We start from the raw sequence: 17,281 nt of genomic DNA, 5'->3' as shown, positions 1-17,281 counted from the left end.
GATGTTACGTTAATAAAATTATATTCTTCCAGGCGTTTAATCTCTACTTTCACTTATTTTAATGGTTATGATAATCAGACCCTCGTTATAGTAGTAATGAGATCAGATATAGGTGTAGTATTGCAGAGTTAATGGATAGCAATTTCTGGTTTATGACTATGGCGAGAAAGCATATAAGGATTGTACAATCTTACATACTATTTTTCGTTCATCTCTTCCATCCTTCTACTATCATTTCCAAAATATAAACATCCATTAGATATCTTTTAGTGATCTTTAGTGATCAGCAATCAATTTTCTTAATCATAGCAGACTTCCATCTTCGAAAGGCCCATTAAAATTTACTTAATTAAAATCAGCGTAAAATGTTCTCGAGAAATGTAACAAATGACTTTGGCATATTTATAATTTTTCGTTATTCTCTTTAACTGATACTTCTAATTACTCTGAACGATATATCATCCTAAGTCCGTTAGGCTCTTTCAAACTTAACGGTTATTAGAACCGTTTAGCTTGGGATAAACGTTTGAAAAATTAGAAACGCTCAGTGGACGGCATCTGGATGTTATTCACAAAATATATTTACACGTAAGGTAATAGTTATTTTGCGCCACTCTGTATAATATTATAGTCTACCACGCGACCTTTCAGTGGAAGAATGTTATAAAGTGTCCCCGGATACTAGTCAGCATAAAAGCACGTACCGCATTTGCGCACGAATGATTTCAAGGGATAGGAATTTGTAATCGATGAAGAATTTATAAACCTGGATGAAATTACTTCAGGAAACATTCATACCGACCAACGTATAATTATCTCAAAATAACTAATATTATATTATTAGAATACTAATTTTCCAAATATCTCACTCAAATAAGATTCAACCCTGGGATCTACTACGAATAATTACAACAAAGGTATCAACTAAACTACCAATTAAAAATATCTGTTCTGCATTCTTCGTCACTCAACTCTTGCCGAAGAAAGACATAAAGAAATATACCCAACAAATATAATGGCCAGTACTTTTCACTCGTCTCACGAACCTAATATTATCCTACAGGAATACGATGGACTAATGACGGAATGGCAGGCGGCAGGACGCAGGCTGGCCCTCGAGATGTCGGAGTTGAAGGAATGCAGCAGTCTATCTGGCACGTTGACGCCTCTCGGTCGGCTCCTGACGGACCCCACATTGAGAAGAACGTCGAGAGATGCCGAGGAGGCGATCACCTCGCTGGAGGAACGCGCGGCACCGCTTTTGCACCTTGAGCACGTTAGGTTAGAGAGCAACGATTCGCGTTAGAAAGCGCGCGAATCTCGCCGCAAGCAAGACACTCGCGAGGACACCGATCGATACATTACTCGAGCTTATTGTCGTTCGTTCCCGTTTCCCTCGCGCGTGTCTTTACATCCGCTCGTTCCGCTTTAATTGTCCAGTGGATCTCTCCTTCGCACGTTCATAAAATAGCTATCGACTCGCCTATTAATTTCTCGTGTCGAAGAAACGATCCTCTTCGCGGTTTCTTTGAACGACGTGCATATGCAATGATTCTCGCCGTCGTCGTTTCTTCGAAGCTCGAAGAGTTTGGTCGTAGAGTTAGGTCGCGATAGCGAATATATTTCTCGGCGCCACGTTCTACGTGGACGGGAAACCGTGATGGGGTACGTTTTATAACGATGACGATAACGTTTGTGTCGTGTTAGCGCCCACTCGCGTATGGAAGAGACGAGCTGCGGCGGGTTAGCGTTCGATGTTTCGTTAGCGATAACCTAGCCACTAGGGAATTCCTAACGGTGCGTCGCGATCACGACGCCTCTCTTTTATCTTTTCAGATTGTCGGTGAAACGCGCACGGAGATTAGTGGAGGAAGTGGGAAACGCAGCCACCAGGCTGGAATCGTCGTTCGAGACCCGACGCGCCACTATTCGGAATCTCGCGGTTCTCAGGAGCATCGAGGATCAGGCGCATGAGGTAAGTGATATTATGTAACTCCAATGATTTTTGGCTACTGAAGATTACGTAGTACTAGAGATTTTTTTGGTCTTTCGCCTCAGATCGTTTTCTATGTTTCTCTTAAAAAAATTTTGTAAAGTGGAGAAACGATCAAAATCAAGATTCCTTTTCCTAATTTTCTGATCACTGCGTAGGCCATCGAAAGATATTAAACGTTAGATTATATCTTAATAATATCTTCGGGATATTACACTCAATGACTGTGAAAGTTTCGAATCTCTAAAATCTGTGTTTCTCAATTCACTCATCCGTTCAGTCAGCTATAGAAAATAAAATAGACGTCGAAAAATTCTTACCATCCAGACCAGTCAAATAGACAAAGGGTTCTTTATACCTCTACTTTCACCTAAAAAAATCACATGGTTATCCAATTTCACTGATCGGAGCAACTTCTGCTACTACATCCTCATCGAGCGATCCTCGTCAAATTGATCAAGACGTTTGCACCTTGTTTCCTCCACCACAGGTCCTTTCTTCTTAGAAACTCTTTCGACTTAACCTAGTTTCTCATATCTTCAACAGTTTCAAATCAAAGATTCGATCTCGTTTATGTAAAGTCATCAAATACACGTCATGTTCCAGTCTCCTGGTTGTTCCATGGTTGATGATCGTGGTGTATAAGACGCATGGAAATCGCGAGTGCGATTAGCCGTGTCCCTATTCGACACGCGGCGTTATCATGGTCATTCGCGAGGGAGTGTTTGCACATAACCGAGCATAATCGATAATGGAACGTCGCTGGGTCGTTAAACGGCCGACGACTGGGCTGGCGCTGTGGGAATCGTTCGATTATAGCGATGGATCGCGGAAGGAGGATCGAGTTTCGTAATTCCTCGTCGGGTTTTAGACGAGATGGATTGGAAGGTTACGACTGGACGTGAATGGCTCCCTCGGGGAAAAGACTTTAATGCCTGGAGCTACGTTGTGCGAACGCGTGACATATCGCGAATTAGAAGATCGATGTTTCGAGATCGTCACATAGATATCTAAAAGGAGCACATGAAAGAAAAACGAATTGTTTTGATCTCTTTTATAAAAGAAGAAATTTTTAAACGAATCCTTTTTTGTTATAATTTCTTTGACATATGAAGTATTTTTTAACAAGGTTCTACAGTATCAAATTTTTTAGTAAATTAATAGATTTCCAGAATTTGATTTTCTCTAGATAAACCTTACCTTTAGGAGGTAAATGTCGCGAAACAAATGACGCAACGAGATATATTAAGTAAATTACTGTTCGTATTGGAAAATTAATCACGATCGGCGCACTCCTCCTCTCATTGTTTATAATAATCCCTCGCGGGCCATGAATCGGCGGTTAATGACCAGGCGGAACCGTGTTATTTGCGATGGCTCATTGTATTATGCTAATTAAACGTGTAATCAGTTTGTCGTACACAGCGCATGCACGTCGACGAACATGTGGCTCGACACGATTCGCGTGTACGCACATGTGATGGTTCCGTTTCAAGCGGAAACACGTGATCCTACGTGACGGAACTATATAGACGATGTAAAACGTGTTTTTCTGAATCCTGGGAATCTAGAAACTGGAATTTACCTATGGCGCGTAGTATTGACTCGTTTGTGACGTACTCTCTGCGTGACCGAGATCCACGTGGTGGACCTTCGAGCATTTGTCACGACTAATTCGGTGTTTCGTTTGGTCTGCTATGACTGAATCAGTTTTGGTGTCACAATGTTGTTACACTCGCAACTATAAATTAATAAATCACAAATTTTTATAATGTGGACGACTAAAAGAAGGATGAGAGTATGAAGTGTTTACTTTCCAGTTTTATCGATTAGCATAGTATCATCTTTATAAATTGTCACGAATGAAATTTTAGTCGATGCGAATTTTGTTTTAACGTCATTGTCAAACCATAGCAAACAATAACTTTTTTACTTGTCATCTAATATGTGTTGAATAATGGCTATACTTTCTACATAAAAATTATAACTTTTCATTGACAGTGATCGATACGTTAAAATAGAATTGACAGGTTTCCGGCGTTGCATTGGCGAGGAAGAATGAGTTAAGTTTTGTGCAAATTTAGAATTCGTAACGGAATATGAACGCGATAAATCACAATATTGTTTGAAAGAAGTCGCCAGTCATGCAAGTCCAGTCATCGAATAAAATGAAACAAAGTGTTGAATGAAAATGTACTAGTTGATTTATGATCTGTCGGTTAAATGTGTCAGAAGAGGAGTTATTTTTACGATCACCGATCTAAAAAAATCTTTCGGTCAACAAGGAAGTAAAACGAAACGAAAAGAAGCGGATGATGGGTTTATTGCCGCAAGATTCACACGGTCGTGATTTGAGCAGGTTAATATCGAACATTTTGAGAAAGTTCCTGACCCTCTAATGACATCATGAGTTACCCACGTGAGCTGTACTGTCTAAAGTTTCCCATCACTTTCTTATAACTTTCATCGACGCGGTCAGTTGCTTAGTGTCGTTAAGGAGGTCAATGGCATCGATGACCGAAATCTTATCCCTGCTAAATCTCGTTACGAGATGTAGCTCGTTAACCGAAGCGTTATTTAATGGGAGAGACATGACAAAGGATATTGGACAAGGTGCTCATCCACCGTATTAGTTTACGATGCCTTTATATTTAAATGAGATACATTATTTTACATTTTACATCGCAGACAATATATGTTATTTCGTACAAATATAGAAAAAAATTGCCCCGGGTGAGGATCGAACTCACGACCTTAAGATTATGAGACTTACGCGCTGCCTACTGCGCTACCGAGGCACACCAATATGTTACTTTTTGCCTTTAAAATTACAGATTCTGTTCTATCTTTTATTCTAAGTATTCTCCAAAGTTCAAGTGTATTATGAATTCAAAGATTGTTATCGATTCTATCAACGGCTGATCTAAACTTTACAACATCGTACAAAGTACCGGAGATTAGATTCTTTGCCGTTCTCATTATGCATGTCAACGATCTTCTCTTTTATCATAAACAAACAATTACTTTATTCACAAACCAATCACTTTTACTCACCATTGGTACAAAGTATATCACTGAACGAACGATCTTGATAAGCCATCGTGAAACATAACTACAGTCAGGATCCATCAAGCGTTCCTTGGTACGACCTCCTGGAGGTCGATGTATCGCGAGGAAATGTATAGAGAAGAGCGTGTAATCCTGGACAACGATGTTGCTTTTACGGCGAATCGTCTCGCCATATAAGTCGACGTTCGATCTTGATCGAAAGGATCTCGCAGTGGTGCCTTTTATTTCATGTGGCGAACAGTGGCGCACGTTGTTCGAGAGGCGCGAGGAAGCGCGTGCGGATTCCTTGCCCCGTCGAGAAGTGGGTCGATACCGACAATTGTTTAATTGTCCGCCAGGAGCGTGCACCGCTTTCACGTGTGTCTCGACGAAAATGAAAACGACGAATTTCAGAATTGGCCCTTGTTCTTTTAATAATTTGATGCTTGAATTTCATGTTCTTTAGTTCCTTCGCCACGCTTGTATCGGCCTTTGTTATCATCTGTTGCAAGCCAAGACTTCTTTGTAAATAAAACACCCTCGTTACAGAAGTCAAACTTAATATCGTAAGGCAAGGGGTTACTCCGCTCAATCTTTCTGTGCTCTTTAAATCGATAAAACAGAATTTCTATAGAACCATATTTGACATTAAGAAGTTTCTTAGTTTGAAGGAAACATTCTTGATTTTCCAAAGAATCTGTAGATTTTCTTTAAGCATTTAAAATTGTTTTCTCGTGTGGAACGAAAGCAAGATCGAGACATGAGAAGTTCATAGATCGTTGAGTTATGAATGCAAGCTTCCAAGAAAATATTTCCAAATACAACGAACTTTGACAGATTTCTTGTCTTAGTATCATCAGAAACACGCATATTCGTTAATTTCCTTTAAAAAGAAATCGGTCTTGTGTCTATTAAAAACACCCACGCAGCAGATCCTTAATGGAACGCAGCCAATGTGATGGTGCGAACCGATGGAACGACGAGCTCGAGACAGCTCGAAGCGGATCAGCCCAGTGCATTCCGTTATTACGCGTTCCACTTCGATCGCAACAACCACCTTCGTCCTCGAGGTTGCCCTCGACGTTGACTCGCCTGCGAGCGCCGTATTTGGTTCACGGAAATAGCGCGCGTGTACACGGGTCGCTTGCTATGGCGAGGAGGAGGAGTTGGAGAAAAAAAGAAGAAGAAAAAAACGTGGAAACGAAGAAGAAGGATCAGAGGCGGACCGATCGGGCTCGAATTAATTGCCATAACACCGGTTCCTCCCTCTCGACGAGCGCCACGTACGTATTCTCCTCTCTGGGAAAGTGTGTTGAATGCTACAATGAATCTTCGTTGTTCTGAACCGATTCCTTGCGGTTCGTTTGCTCTTTCTACTGACGTGTATTGATAAGTGACGTGGTTCTTTCTGCCGAGCAAGACATAACGAAACGGGATATCTTTGCGTATCGTCGAATGGAAAATTGTAACGTAAGATTAGTATTTTACGTTGCAATTAGATCGTTTATCTCCTTTAAAGTACTTTATTAAGATATTATTATACCGATATAATGTGGAGGAAAAGTATGAAGCAATTTTTCTCCATTCATACCAATTATTAGACTGTGGATCTCCATGCATTTATGAAAGATTTATACGTAGACAGACTTTAGATTGTAGGAAGTTAATTTATAGGAAGATGAAGAACTTACTACCGTGTAAGGAAGGTGCTTGTAATGTTAATTAATAGTCATACGTTCATTTAATGATCAACATCTAAATGAAGAAAAGTAGCTTCCAATTTTAGTAGATCTTCAATTTAACACCTGTGAACCAGGAAAGCTTCCTGATCTCTTGGGAATACCGCACGTCAGTAATACACATGTTATATTGGAATATCGATATCGAGGAAGCACAGCGAAACTCAGCCAGTTTCCCCATTTGCCCGTGACTTTTACACTCAATTACATGCGATGGATTGAAACCACGTCACGTTTCACGTTTACCCGTACTTTCCACTAAGTATCGACTTGCTAGCCGGTATTAGAGCTTCTTAGACTGACGATTACGCGGCGTCGCTCGAGATTCCGATGGAAACGTGAGGCTTTCGAAAGGAACCGCCTTCCACTGCTCGTCACGCACGGCCTTCCGATTTTCTGGCGAACGGATCATGCTAAATGCACCCAGTTCCCGATACGACGATGCGAAGAAATCGAACTTTCACGCTGCCATCGGTTTTCGATCAAATAATCACAAACATCAATACTAGGCGCAGTCCTACGCCTCTCGTAGACGATGTCTTCAAATTTTACTCGCTCCGAAAGTTATGGAAATATTTCTTCAGGTAAGGAATGAAAGTGAATGATTCTTTCTTAAGATTTTCTGCATTTTTCTTGAATCTTTAAAAGTTCTATCAGCCTCCATTGCAATTACTTTTCTATATCTATGACAGAAATTTTAGTTCAATGATAACGCGTGAAATCGAACAACATTCTATCATCTTCGACGTATACAAGACACACTTCGTGAAAGATTATTGACGATAACCGCGACAAACTGGTCAGAATTAAAAATCCGTTTACGATGCAATAATGCGATGAATAACGTAGACTTACAAGTCTTTGTCCGTGGTTGGATTCAAAGATGATGAGCCCTGAGGAATCGACGAGCGCGTGCTGCATTGCCCGTTCATCTCGTAATGATAGGAAATGCGCCGATTTCTCGGACTATTAGAGGGATCGTTAGCGTGAACGTCCTATTTCACGGTTGGATATCCGTGTCCACAATGATGTACACGGTAGATTCCGCCTCGACCTGTGTGCGAGACTCGTTCTTTTTCCAGATTACGCCGTGCCGTGGTATCTCTCGAATCGGGTGAAATTTTCCAAGGTTTTATAAAGATTGAGAAGCGAAGAATTTGATATTGAGATGTAAACCATTCGAACCTTCGTACTTTATATATTGCAATAAATTTGAAAAGTGAAACAATTTTAAGAGATTTTTTCTTTACTATATAATGAGCGGTAGGTACAGAAATTTCCCATCAAGATTCTATTCATCTTCGAAACTAATTTTCTCTGGAAACTCGAGAACAGAGGAGACATTTCTTCAAACTGAAGAAAAAGAAAAAATTATCTTTCCAATCCCTAACTTTCTAGATATAAAATGGCATTCCTATTGCATTCACGTGACCTAATTCCGCCGTAAAGGTGAATTAAGTTATCCATATTTTGGTTGGTCCTTCTTAAACGTGTCAATTTACGAAACGTTGTCCAGACTTCAATGAGTGGGCAATTGAATTTTTCCACGGACGATACGCAATACACGATTCCTTGTTGCCTGTCGATCGTGCAAGATTGATGAACGCATGACGCGGTATTGATCGCGACCAAAGAACCGCGCTAAAGACGAACGCGTGCAGCTCGCGATCAAAGGGATCCTCGTGTTCGTTTTATTTGTCGGAGATTTATGCGCCTCGAGGGCCGTAGATGCGATCGATTGAAATTAATCGAACGTGTCTAAGCACCTGACGAATGATCGATACGAGATTGGACGTCGAACGAAGAACCTCGTCCTGGTAATGCTCCTTGATGAACGACGCTGTAATGAGTGTCGTTACGTTGCCCGTTTTCTTCTTGTTCCGATCGATGCCGTTTGCATTGAAAATCTTCGTCATCTTCAACGTGTAGGCACACCATCGCGCGTTGTTTCGCAAGTGTCGATTTCACTCCCTTCATAAATATCATGTTAACGTGGCAGGACTTAGATGGTGAATTAACAAAAAATTGGCACTTACGTGCCAATGCACTAAGTGCCGTTTTTCGCACTTAATGCAATCCGCCTTTCGTAATAATTTTCACGGAAGCTCTTTAAGCTTCGCGGATTATCACAATCCTCTTGCAGTCGATATTTAGGACTCTGTATCTATTAATCTTGTCTGATCAATTCGATTCATTCTACTTGAATCTCTGTTAAGATTCTCCTTTATAATAGAACACAGAATTCTCTTAAATTTTTCTACAAAATAATGCAGTTCTTCTATTCTAATAAATTCTGTATTCTATTCTTCTGATGCTAAACGATCGTAACAGTCAACACTTTCAAAACAACTGTCCAACAAAACAACTAATTGGCGATTTGTCATCCATCAAATATTTAGCCATATCCTCCATTATATTAAGTAACAAATTTAAGATTTGCACTATAGTGACTCGCGAGGATCTCAGACTCAATTTCTCTGGTTAAAAAATTGCAGGAGGTGGCTTCTTTCCATCAGATAAAGCAGCCGAGTTCATTTCTCTGCAACAAACTGGTCCTATGCACTCATTCATCTATGACCGCGTTTACAACGCGTATCAACACGGTCTGGGTTGGTATGGCTTTCAGAAGACCTCTGGCTGCTTCGTCCCCGCCTCTTATCTAGCCATTGTACGCTCCCTCATTGTTGCGCGCCATTTTCGCAATGTCGCGTTCCCGCCGCCACAGCTACATCGCTTCGTTGCGTAACCAACGCCGCTGCTTTTCCCTTTCGAAGATTTTCCCTCCGATATACAGATTCATACAATTGCTTCTAGAGCCACACGTTTTGAATGTTATTCGGTTGGGGTGGGATGGGGTGGCTATGAAAATTTCATAGACTCTCTTTGTATTTACAATGAATTCAATGAATACATTTCGATGAATATGTACTGTGATGAAAAATATACTGTCTAATAATATTTGAGAATATTAAGTTCTTTTTGAGGAATCATATGCAAGAATTTAGAGCTATTAAATAGTCAACTTCTTCTAACAATAAATTCTGAATACTATATTATGATTCTTAATCTTCAAAATATCCTTGATGCATTAATTAAAGATTAACAGCAACATACGAAACCGAATTCAAAGAAAATCTAAAGAAAGCTGGAGCAAAGATTCAACTATCATCACGATGTGCCAAGTTCTAATAAAAATATTCGCATCATTGTGATTTATTAGTAAAGAAAAGGAGCCGAAGAGCCGGCCTGCGTCCCGCAAAGTATCAGTTGCGCAGAATGCGACACGGAGAACGCATCCGCGAGGTCTGATACCATTGTCGGTGGAAAGCGCATGCAAACAAGCCCGCAGAGACCTTTTCTACGTGTCATAACGCCTTATAGGTAGAATTCCTGGCGGCATTTCCTGTCGGGTTGACGGCGAACCTTTCCTTCTCCCTTTTGCTCCTTCACTAGACGGTTTATCGTTTCCACGAAAGAGCCCACAAAGGACAGGATGTCCACGGGTCATTGAGGCTCCTTTCAGTGGATTCTATTCGCCGCCGTCTATACCTATCCGCCGATGTTTCCCACCGTGTGTACGCAGAATTCATTTCTGAGGTGTTTTCAGCTTTCGAGGAAGCAACAAAATGCCTGTTTCATCTTTTCCCGACTGATTATATCGCGTTTTCTCGAATTTAATTAAACGATCTAAGTACGAAAGCACTTGCACACGGCGGTAGCAGAGCAGGATCATCGAGAATCGAGATCTCGTGGTTAGATAGGTCGCGCCGGTTGATCGTGATCGGGATGTTTTCTGAAAATTAGTGGGCAATTAATTCGATTAATGCTCGCAATTAATTTTGCCTGTTCAGGACTGGTTTAATTGAGTCGTCGCGTAAAGGAGAAACTAGTTAACACCGACTTCCGCGGTTCGAGATATCTGAAATTGAAAAAGAATGCAATTGGAGCTTCTGCTAACGTCACTGATCGCAAATCATCGTTTTGGATTCATATTTCGCAATTTGAATTTTCATGTTATAAATATCACACCAAATTTCTGCTTTGATTCTGTTAACGTAGGTAATTAATTACTAATCAATCGACTGCGGATTTTCATGCATTTAGAGGAAATTGAAAAATGCAAAAATATGTGACAGATAAAAAAATGTTTTTCCAGAGTTTCATTTTCGTGAATTTTAATGGCTCGTAATTCCAAATATGAAATTGCACAAAATATCCACAGTCTACTGATCGCTATATCGGAATCTCACAATCCTCAACTCTAATTCTTGTCTACCAAATATCATTCCGAACTTACAAACGAATTACCATCGCTTCCAGCGCGTTCAACTTGGCCAAAAATAGACGAGGTTACCTGTTACCTTATATCGTGAATATCTTACGTCTTAATTAAAAAAGTTCTGCACCTTCGAAGGGGTGGAGACGTCGACTGTCGAAAACAACCCTCGTGGCGCTCTGTGATACCGGTAAAATACGTAGGAAAACGGTGAAATTGCGTGACTGACGACTATTGGATAAGAAAGCTGGCTCGTGCCATTAGGCCAAACACTATAATGAACTTCTGGAGTAGTCGCGGGACACCGACGGCCGGTCTGGCGAGGGTATCGAGTGTCTGCCATGGCGCAATTAGAACGAAAAGGAAGGTTAATGGGATTAGCGTGGAAGGCCAGCGTGAATTTTCCAGTAACGGAGTCTCGGTGCTGTTGTTCGAATAAGAGTCGAGATCGTACCATGGGGAAATCGAGAACAATGATCGGTGCAGTTTGTCTGGGAAAGGGTATTAGGTGAATTTTTAGAGAATGGGGAGACTTTAATTGCTCATGGTGGTAAGCACGATTGGGATGGTACGCTTATAAGTATCGAATAGGATCGGGAACATTTTACGATTATCGAGAGCTAATGGAAGCTACTTAAATTGGTTGGAATATCGTTGGAGCGAAAGAAGTACTTAATGTAGCAATATCTTACGCCGTTTGTTTTAGGTAATTGTAAAATACTGTTGCAATAACGTGAAATTCCATTTGTATGGTTATTCAACAATCTCTGAAGAATCCTTAATTGAGTTTCACCGCTCAGCTGATTTCACGCGAGAAAAAGTTACCAATCGCTATTATGCCGTTGCAAATTTGAATTAAGACAAGCAATCAGAAGTTTAATCGCTCGAAAGATCCATCAGAAAGAACGCTGTTACGATATTTTTTCAATGGATCTTAAGGAAATATACTAAATGTCCCGCGCAAAGAAGAAACAACGTTTGAAAGAACTCTTTGACTCGACCAGGTCTGAAATAATAACGACCAGTAGTGGCACGGTCGAACACGGTGGCCCTTAAACGCGCGTTCGAAGGGGAGACGGTCGTTTATGATCCGGCCGTTTATTGCGTCGACGATCGAGACCCTGTGTACGAAGGACGGTTGTAGAACCGCGGGTAACCGCGAACGGGCTGTATAATTTGCCAATTATTGCTAATTGAATGGCATAAACGGCACGGCAGGCCGAGACATTTAATTATCGGCTTACCAGGACTTCCCACGTTATTGGATCTCGCGAGTGGCGACCCCGCGAGAAAAACCACCCACCCAGCCGCCTTGGTAATCCACCTTTAGTGCCGCTAATACCCTGTGACTGATTTAAAGTTCGTTTATCATCGAGTCACACAAATGTACGCATGCACTTGTATAAGTATATAAAAAGGTCGAGAGAAGGAGAAGGATGGAGAATGACGAGAGAGACTGGCAAGTCGATGGACGAACAGAGACCAGACTATTACTCCAAGAAGTTATGGTTATAGATTATCGCTGGACAGAGAGAGGACGAAGAATCGTACAACCGTTAGGAGAGATTGAGAGATTCTCGCCGTTGGAAAGTGGCTAGCGGAGAAAGAGTTAAAGGTTGAACCGGAGAAAATAAACGAGAAGAGAGGAAGACGGAGATAACGTAATCGTTGGTTAATTCGTTGACGATCGTAGTTCGTCAAGCGTCGAAACGTGTACGCGCCGGCAATTAACTTCGTAATCAGGCGTAAAGCCGATAGGTCTGTGCACCTATCCAACAGAAATATACGATTATAGATCGAAATACACTGTATGAGAGCAAGAGAGATGATTCGATTAACGTTTGTTCGGTCGCTTTATGAAACCTCGATCGTAATTCTGTCGCTTTCCCTGAAACTGACCGGCACGCTATTTAGGCGAGAGCCGAGTTTCAAATAATAAATCGAGTTGCGCGTGCCTCGCCAGTGGATGCTGTCTGGAACACGCCATCGAAAGCTTCAATCCTCCACTCGGTCTGAATAAATATTGATTCGCCGATCGATGCGCGCCAGGCAACTTCGCGCAGTCTGTGATCGTATTGTACTCTATTTTCCCGTCAATTTTATCCTTTAGATCCGTATTTATTGCATTGAGTTACTTGATACTCAGTATATAAAGCATTTGGACGGTCATCGTAGAAAACTTTTATTGTAACGAGAACTTTTCGAACTATTCTATTCTCCATATCTTTCACTAAGTGTAATTTTCACTAAGGGACTGAAAATCGGAAGCAGTAAATTTAGTAAAACTATGTCGTGCGTTATTCAAATATATTCTCCGAGCAAATAAAGCATTCAACCTCGTTGTATAGACAATCAAAGGAAATCGTAAAGCACAAAGTCCTGTGGAAAGGTTCGCTGCGTAACCTGTTGTCCTAAATCAAGCGGAACGATGCTACTTTCAAGACGAATTCCGCTTTCGCGCGTGCATCTCGTACGCGAAAACGGAAAAGAGCGGTCAGATAAATAGCGAAGTACCACGAGAAAGAAGTCTTCTCAGAGGCTCATACGTATACACGTAAACTTGTACGAGGATATGGGGGAGAAGATCGAGCGCCACGAGCGAAGATGCTCGCAAGATAGATCTCGTAGGTAAAAGAGGGCGAAATCCTGGAGCAAACGCGGCTCGATCCATGGATCACGTTCGCTACCAATGCTCGAGAGCGTAACCTCGCGGGCCTTCTATCGCACGTGTACACGCCGTGTAAATATTTGTATGATGCACGGCCTGAACCACTCGTATCTTAACAGAATCTTTGCCACGCCGTGTACACATATAATCTCCAGTTGATATCGCGCCGAGCAAAACGTTCCACCGTCCCGGGGAATAAGATCGTTTTCAAACGTGTCCCGAAGGATGAAGTATCGACTCGACCCGCGCCTCGCCCAGTTTCTGTGAGAATTCGCCTCGACCTCCAGAGCTGCATCTCCAAGATGCTCCATTTTCAAGCGGGGAATTTAAATGGCAATGTAGATCGAATACAACACGTAGCGTGTGCGAACAAAATTTTTCAAAGTTCGAATATTATCTTCATCTAGACGTTTTCGATGTTACCTTGTTGTCTTAGGGTAGAGTAGACAGATTATTTGCATATTTTAATAAAATGGAAAATTAACAGAGAATTTAAAAATAAGGGTTGATATAAATAATTAATAAAAATGGGGATTGGTATAGTAGATTAATTTCTTCGCTTATCTTTCGTAGAGAGAAAATTCTCTCTGAAACTTTGTAACCAATTGTTCGACGATTTCCATTAGTAATCATGAAAAATGAAAACTGAAAATTCCTAATATTTCAATCGTCTAAATTGCTTCAAATTCTCAAAGAATCATCGCGTTCTCTTAATATTATATCCTAAAGTTAATGCTTGATACAAGGTATCTATAGAACATGATGTGAAGAATGCCGACATGTCATCGTCCGATTTTTCGTTTTAATTCCCACATATTTCGGCCGCGTGCCGCTAAAATATGCGAGGAACACGGTGGATCGCGCGTTGGAATGGCGGCTTAATGTCGGCGAAATATCGGCGAGATTATTCGGTCGGGCTTGATTGGAGATGAGCAAACTCGATAAGCGGGCTGAGTCCCCGCGAAAGAATTTTCAGGTCTGGGAGCAGGTGTCGTGTACCGGGCAACCTGTTTCACCGCGTCGAGAGAAAACGACGAAACAGCCAGCCTGCCGCCTTCTACGATGCCCTGCTCTCGTATTCAAATTCCCTGCAGCCCAGCCGACAACAGACTGGGACGAATCGACGATGAATGACGTTAAATGTTGGGTTACACTCCAGCGAACGTTTCGTCTCCCACCTTTCTTTTTTTTTTTTTTTTTCTTTAGGTGATTTTAAACTTCGTATGGAGGAATTTTGATTGTTTCTTTTTTTCCGTTTCTTCATTGAAAGAGCTCTGTGATTAAGCTTACTCTATAATTAGGGAAGACATTGTAACCAATCCAAAATTTTATGAACCGAGGAACGATCATCTTCTGTGTTGATTTTTATCGTTTCAATTTAACTAAAAGGGATGCGGAATTTTAATATCTTTGCGAAACAAATCTCAGTGAGAAAAATGCTCACCTTCCCTGCGGTTTTTCCGATGATTTCGTGAAAGTAACATTGTGGTTGTGTGATGACTTCGTCCACATCTTCCTGGTCACGAATTAGCGGTTTCTGACCCGGAAATCGTCTGAAATCCATACGAGTGTGGTAGCGCTTTCGACGAAATTGATCTCGATATCCTTAATTCGTTTGGAAGGGGATAGATTTTGGAGAAATCCTTGAGCAAATTGCTTTTGTTTACGAAGTTTTGCATTGTACACCCTGTAAAGATCCTTCGACTGCCATCGACAGAGTCGTTCGCTTGAACAGAAGCTATGTTTCATCTTGTGATTCGAAATATAACGAGAGATTGGATATCGATAAATTTCGATTATTCGTTTCTCTTTCAATTTTCTGCCTATTTATCTTCTTCATTTACGGTACGATGCCACGTTCGTACTGCGAATTATAATTCTGACGTGAGAAATGTTATATACAGCTATTATATATTTCCTTCTACCTTAACTCAAACAATTAAACAACTCTATCGTACTCGTTGAACAAGTCATTAAACAAATCTCGAGATAACGAATTGGATATTATCCGCCAGCTATCAATGTCCCGATCTCCACTGGATATCGCATTTATCTCTAAAACTGTTGAACGAAAGTAACTATGGTGGCTCACAAAAGTATTTGAACACTTATAGAAACTTTGCGTGAATACAATAATGTAGATATACATTTGAGATTATCATTCATGTTGTGTATTAATTTTTTATTGACTGCGCTTCTTTTCACTAGCTGTACGTTTGTATTGAATGAATTGTAACTTTTATGTATGTACTTTCATATTGATTCGAAATACTATTATGATGAGAATGTGAGTAACTTTTCATTACAATGTCAATGAAATTTCAAAATGAAAGGGATGAAAGAAAAAAAGAAAGAAATCAGGTTGAGAAACGATTAATCTAATTCGAAACTTAAATCTGGACATTGGAAATCAGGATACAGCGCAAGGCTGGAACTTTCTCTGAAAATCGGGCGTTATCGAGGCTACGTGACAATCGATCGGCAGGAGTCCGCTCCACGATCGATTCTTTGTCCAGCTTCGCGACGATAAGCCGCGTCGAATCACGAGACGTTGGCTGCAACTGATTTTGCAACGACTCTTAAGCCTCTCGCATAAATTATACGCGCGTCTCTGTTCCTCTGTCCCGACTTGTCTATTACGAAACACGATCACTGTCTTTGTTCCTCTAGTTCGCTCGAACAACTATAGTCATCGCGATGTGACTTTTATTACCGTGTCTTAACCTCTGGCACCGGGTACACCGGCCCCAGTCGACTTTGTCGCACGAGTTTCACGCGTTTGCGACACCCTTGTACTCGCGATCGAACCAGATTCTTGATCGTCGATGGGAAAACTGGTTGACGATCGAAAGTTACGACTTTCTTGGGTTGCCGCCGATGAATCATTTTGCAATTTGTAGAGAAGAAGGGATTACTGTCTTTCCTTAGTTTCTTTTGCTGATCGCTTTCATATATTTCTGTCCAATAAATTCTGTTCAGCTATCATTCACTCATCAGCCAATTTATTCTTAAAAACAGAAACATCCGTCATTTTCTCCATATCGTCACTTATTACCGAGCCATTGCCAACGTCGCACCATCAAACTCACACTGGAGATCCGATATCAACGAGTGAGTCACCAAGTTCCACTGACGTTCCGAAGGAACGCGGATCGGTCGACTGGTTCCCGGAACGCTCTGGTATGCTAATTGCGATCGTCTTGCGTACTCGAGCACTCTCGAGCATTGTCGTATGCGTGCACAGCGTGTACACGCACGTTGATCGAGTCGGTGCATCGTTCCACCTCGTACGCCCTTATGCTCTTTTTCTCCACTTCTCGCTGCCTTCTCCGCCTCTCTGTTGTCGCTCTCGCGGTAGAGAACACGTGGAAGCGCGGAACTCGTTCTAAGGGTGCGGTTACGACATTGTAAACCGATCGAGATTGCGTTCACGCGTCACGTGACCGCGGCTAACGATCCCGCGGAAGCGACTAACTCGCCTCGTTAATTACGAGCGTATGTTGTCGAAACGATCCTAGCAGGTGTGATTAATTGCATCGTCTTTGGGTTTTAATCCA

At 41.4% G+C, this 17,281-nt stretch overlaps 1 protein-coding gene and 1 non-coding gene across 7 annotated transcripts in view; one reads left to right on the top strand and one right to left on the bottom strand.

Moving 5' to 3' along the window:
• The window catches only part of LOC117204583, a 305,110-nt gene that overhangs the window by 216,084 nt on the left and 71,745 nt on the right, over positions 1 to 17,281 (top strand). For all 6 annotated transcript variants that reach the window (XM_033442133.1, XM_033442131.1, XM_033442132.1 and 3 more), the window contains exons 11-12: positions 1,064 to 1,281; positions 1,837 to 1,975. In XM_033442133.1, coding sequence (XP_033298024.1) covers positions 1,064 to 1,281; positions 1,837 to 1,975 — 357 coding nt within the window. The remainder of the gene's footprint in view (positions 1 to 1,063; positions 1,282 to 1,836; positions 1,976 to 17,281) is intronic.
• On the bottom strand, positions 4,719 to 4,791 carry Trnam-cau. The gene has a single exon. It is a non-coding gene; the product is annotated as a tRNA-Met (tRNA).

Source organism: Bombus bifarius, unplaced genomic scaffold (assembly GCF_011952205.1).
Source record: "Bombus bifarius isolate JDL3187 unplaced genomic scaffold, Bbif_JDL3187 scf7180000007978, whole genome shotgun sequence".
NCBI classification, from domain to species: Eukaryota; Metazoa; Arthropoda; class Insecta; order Hymenoptera; family Apidae; genus Bombus; species Bombus bifarius.
This window is presented reverse-complemented; position numbering and strand designations above follow the sequence as displayed.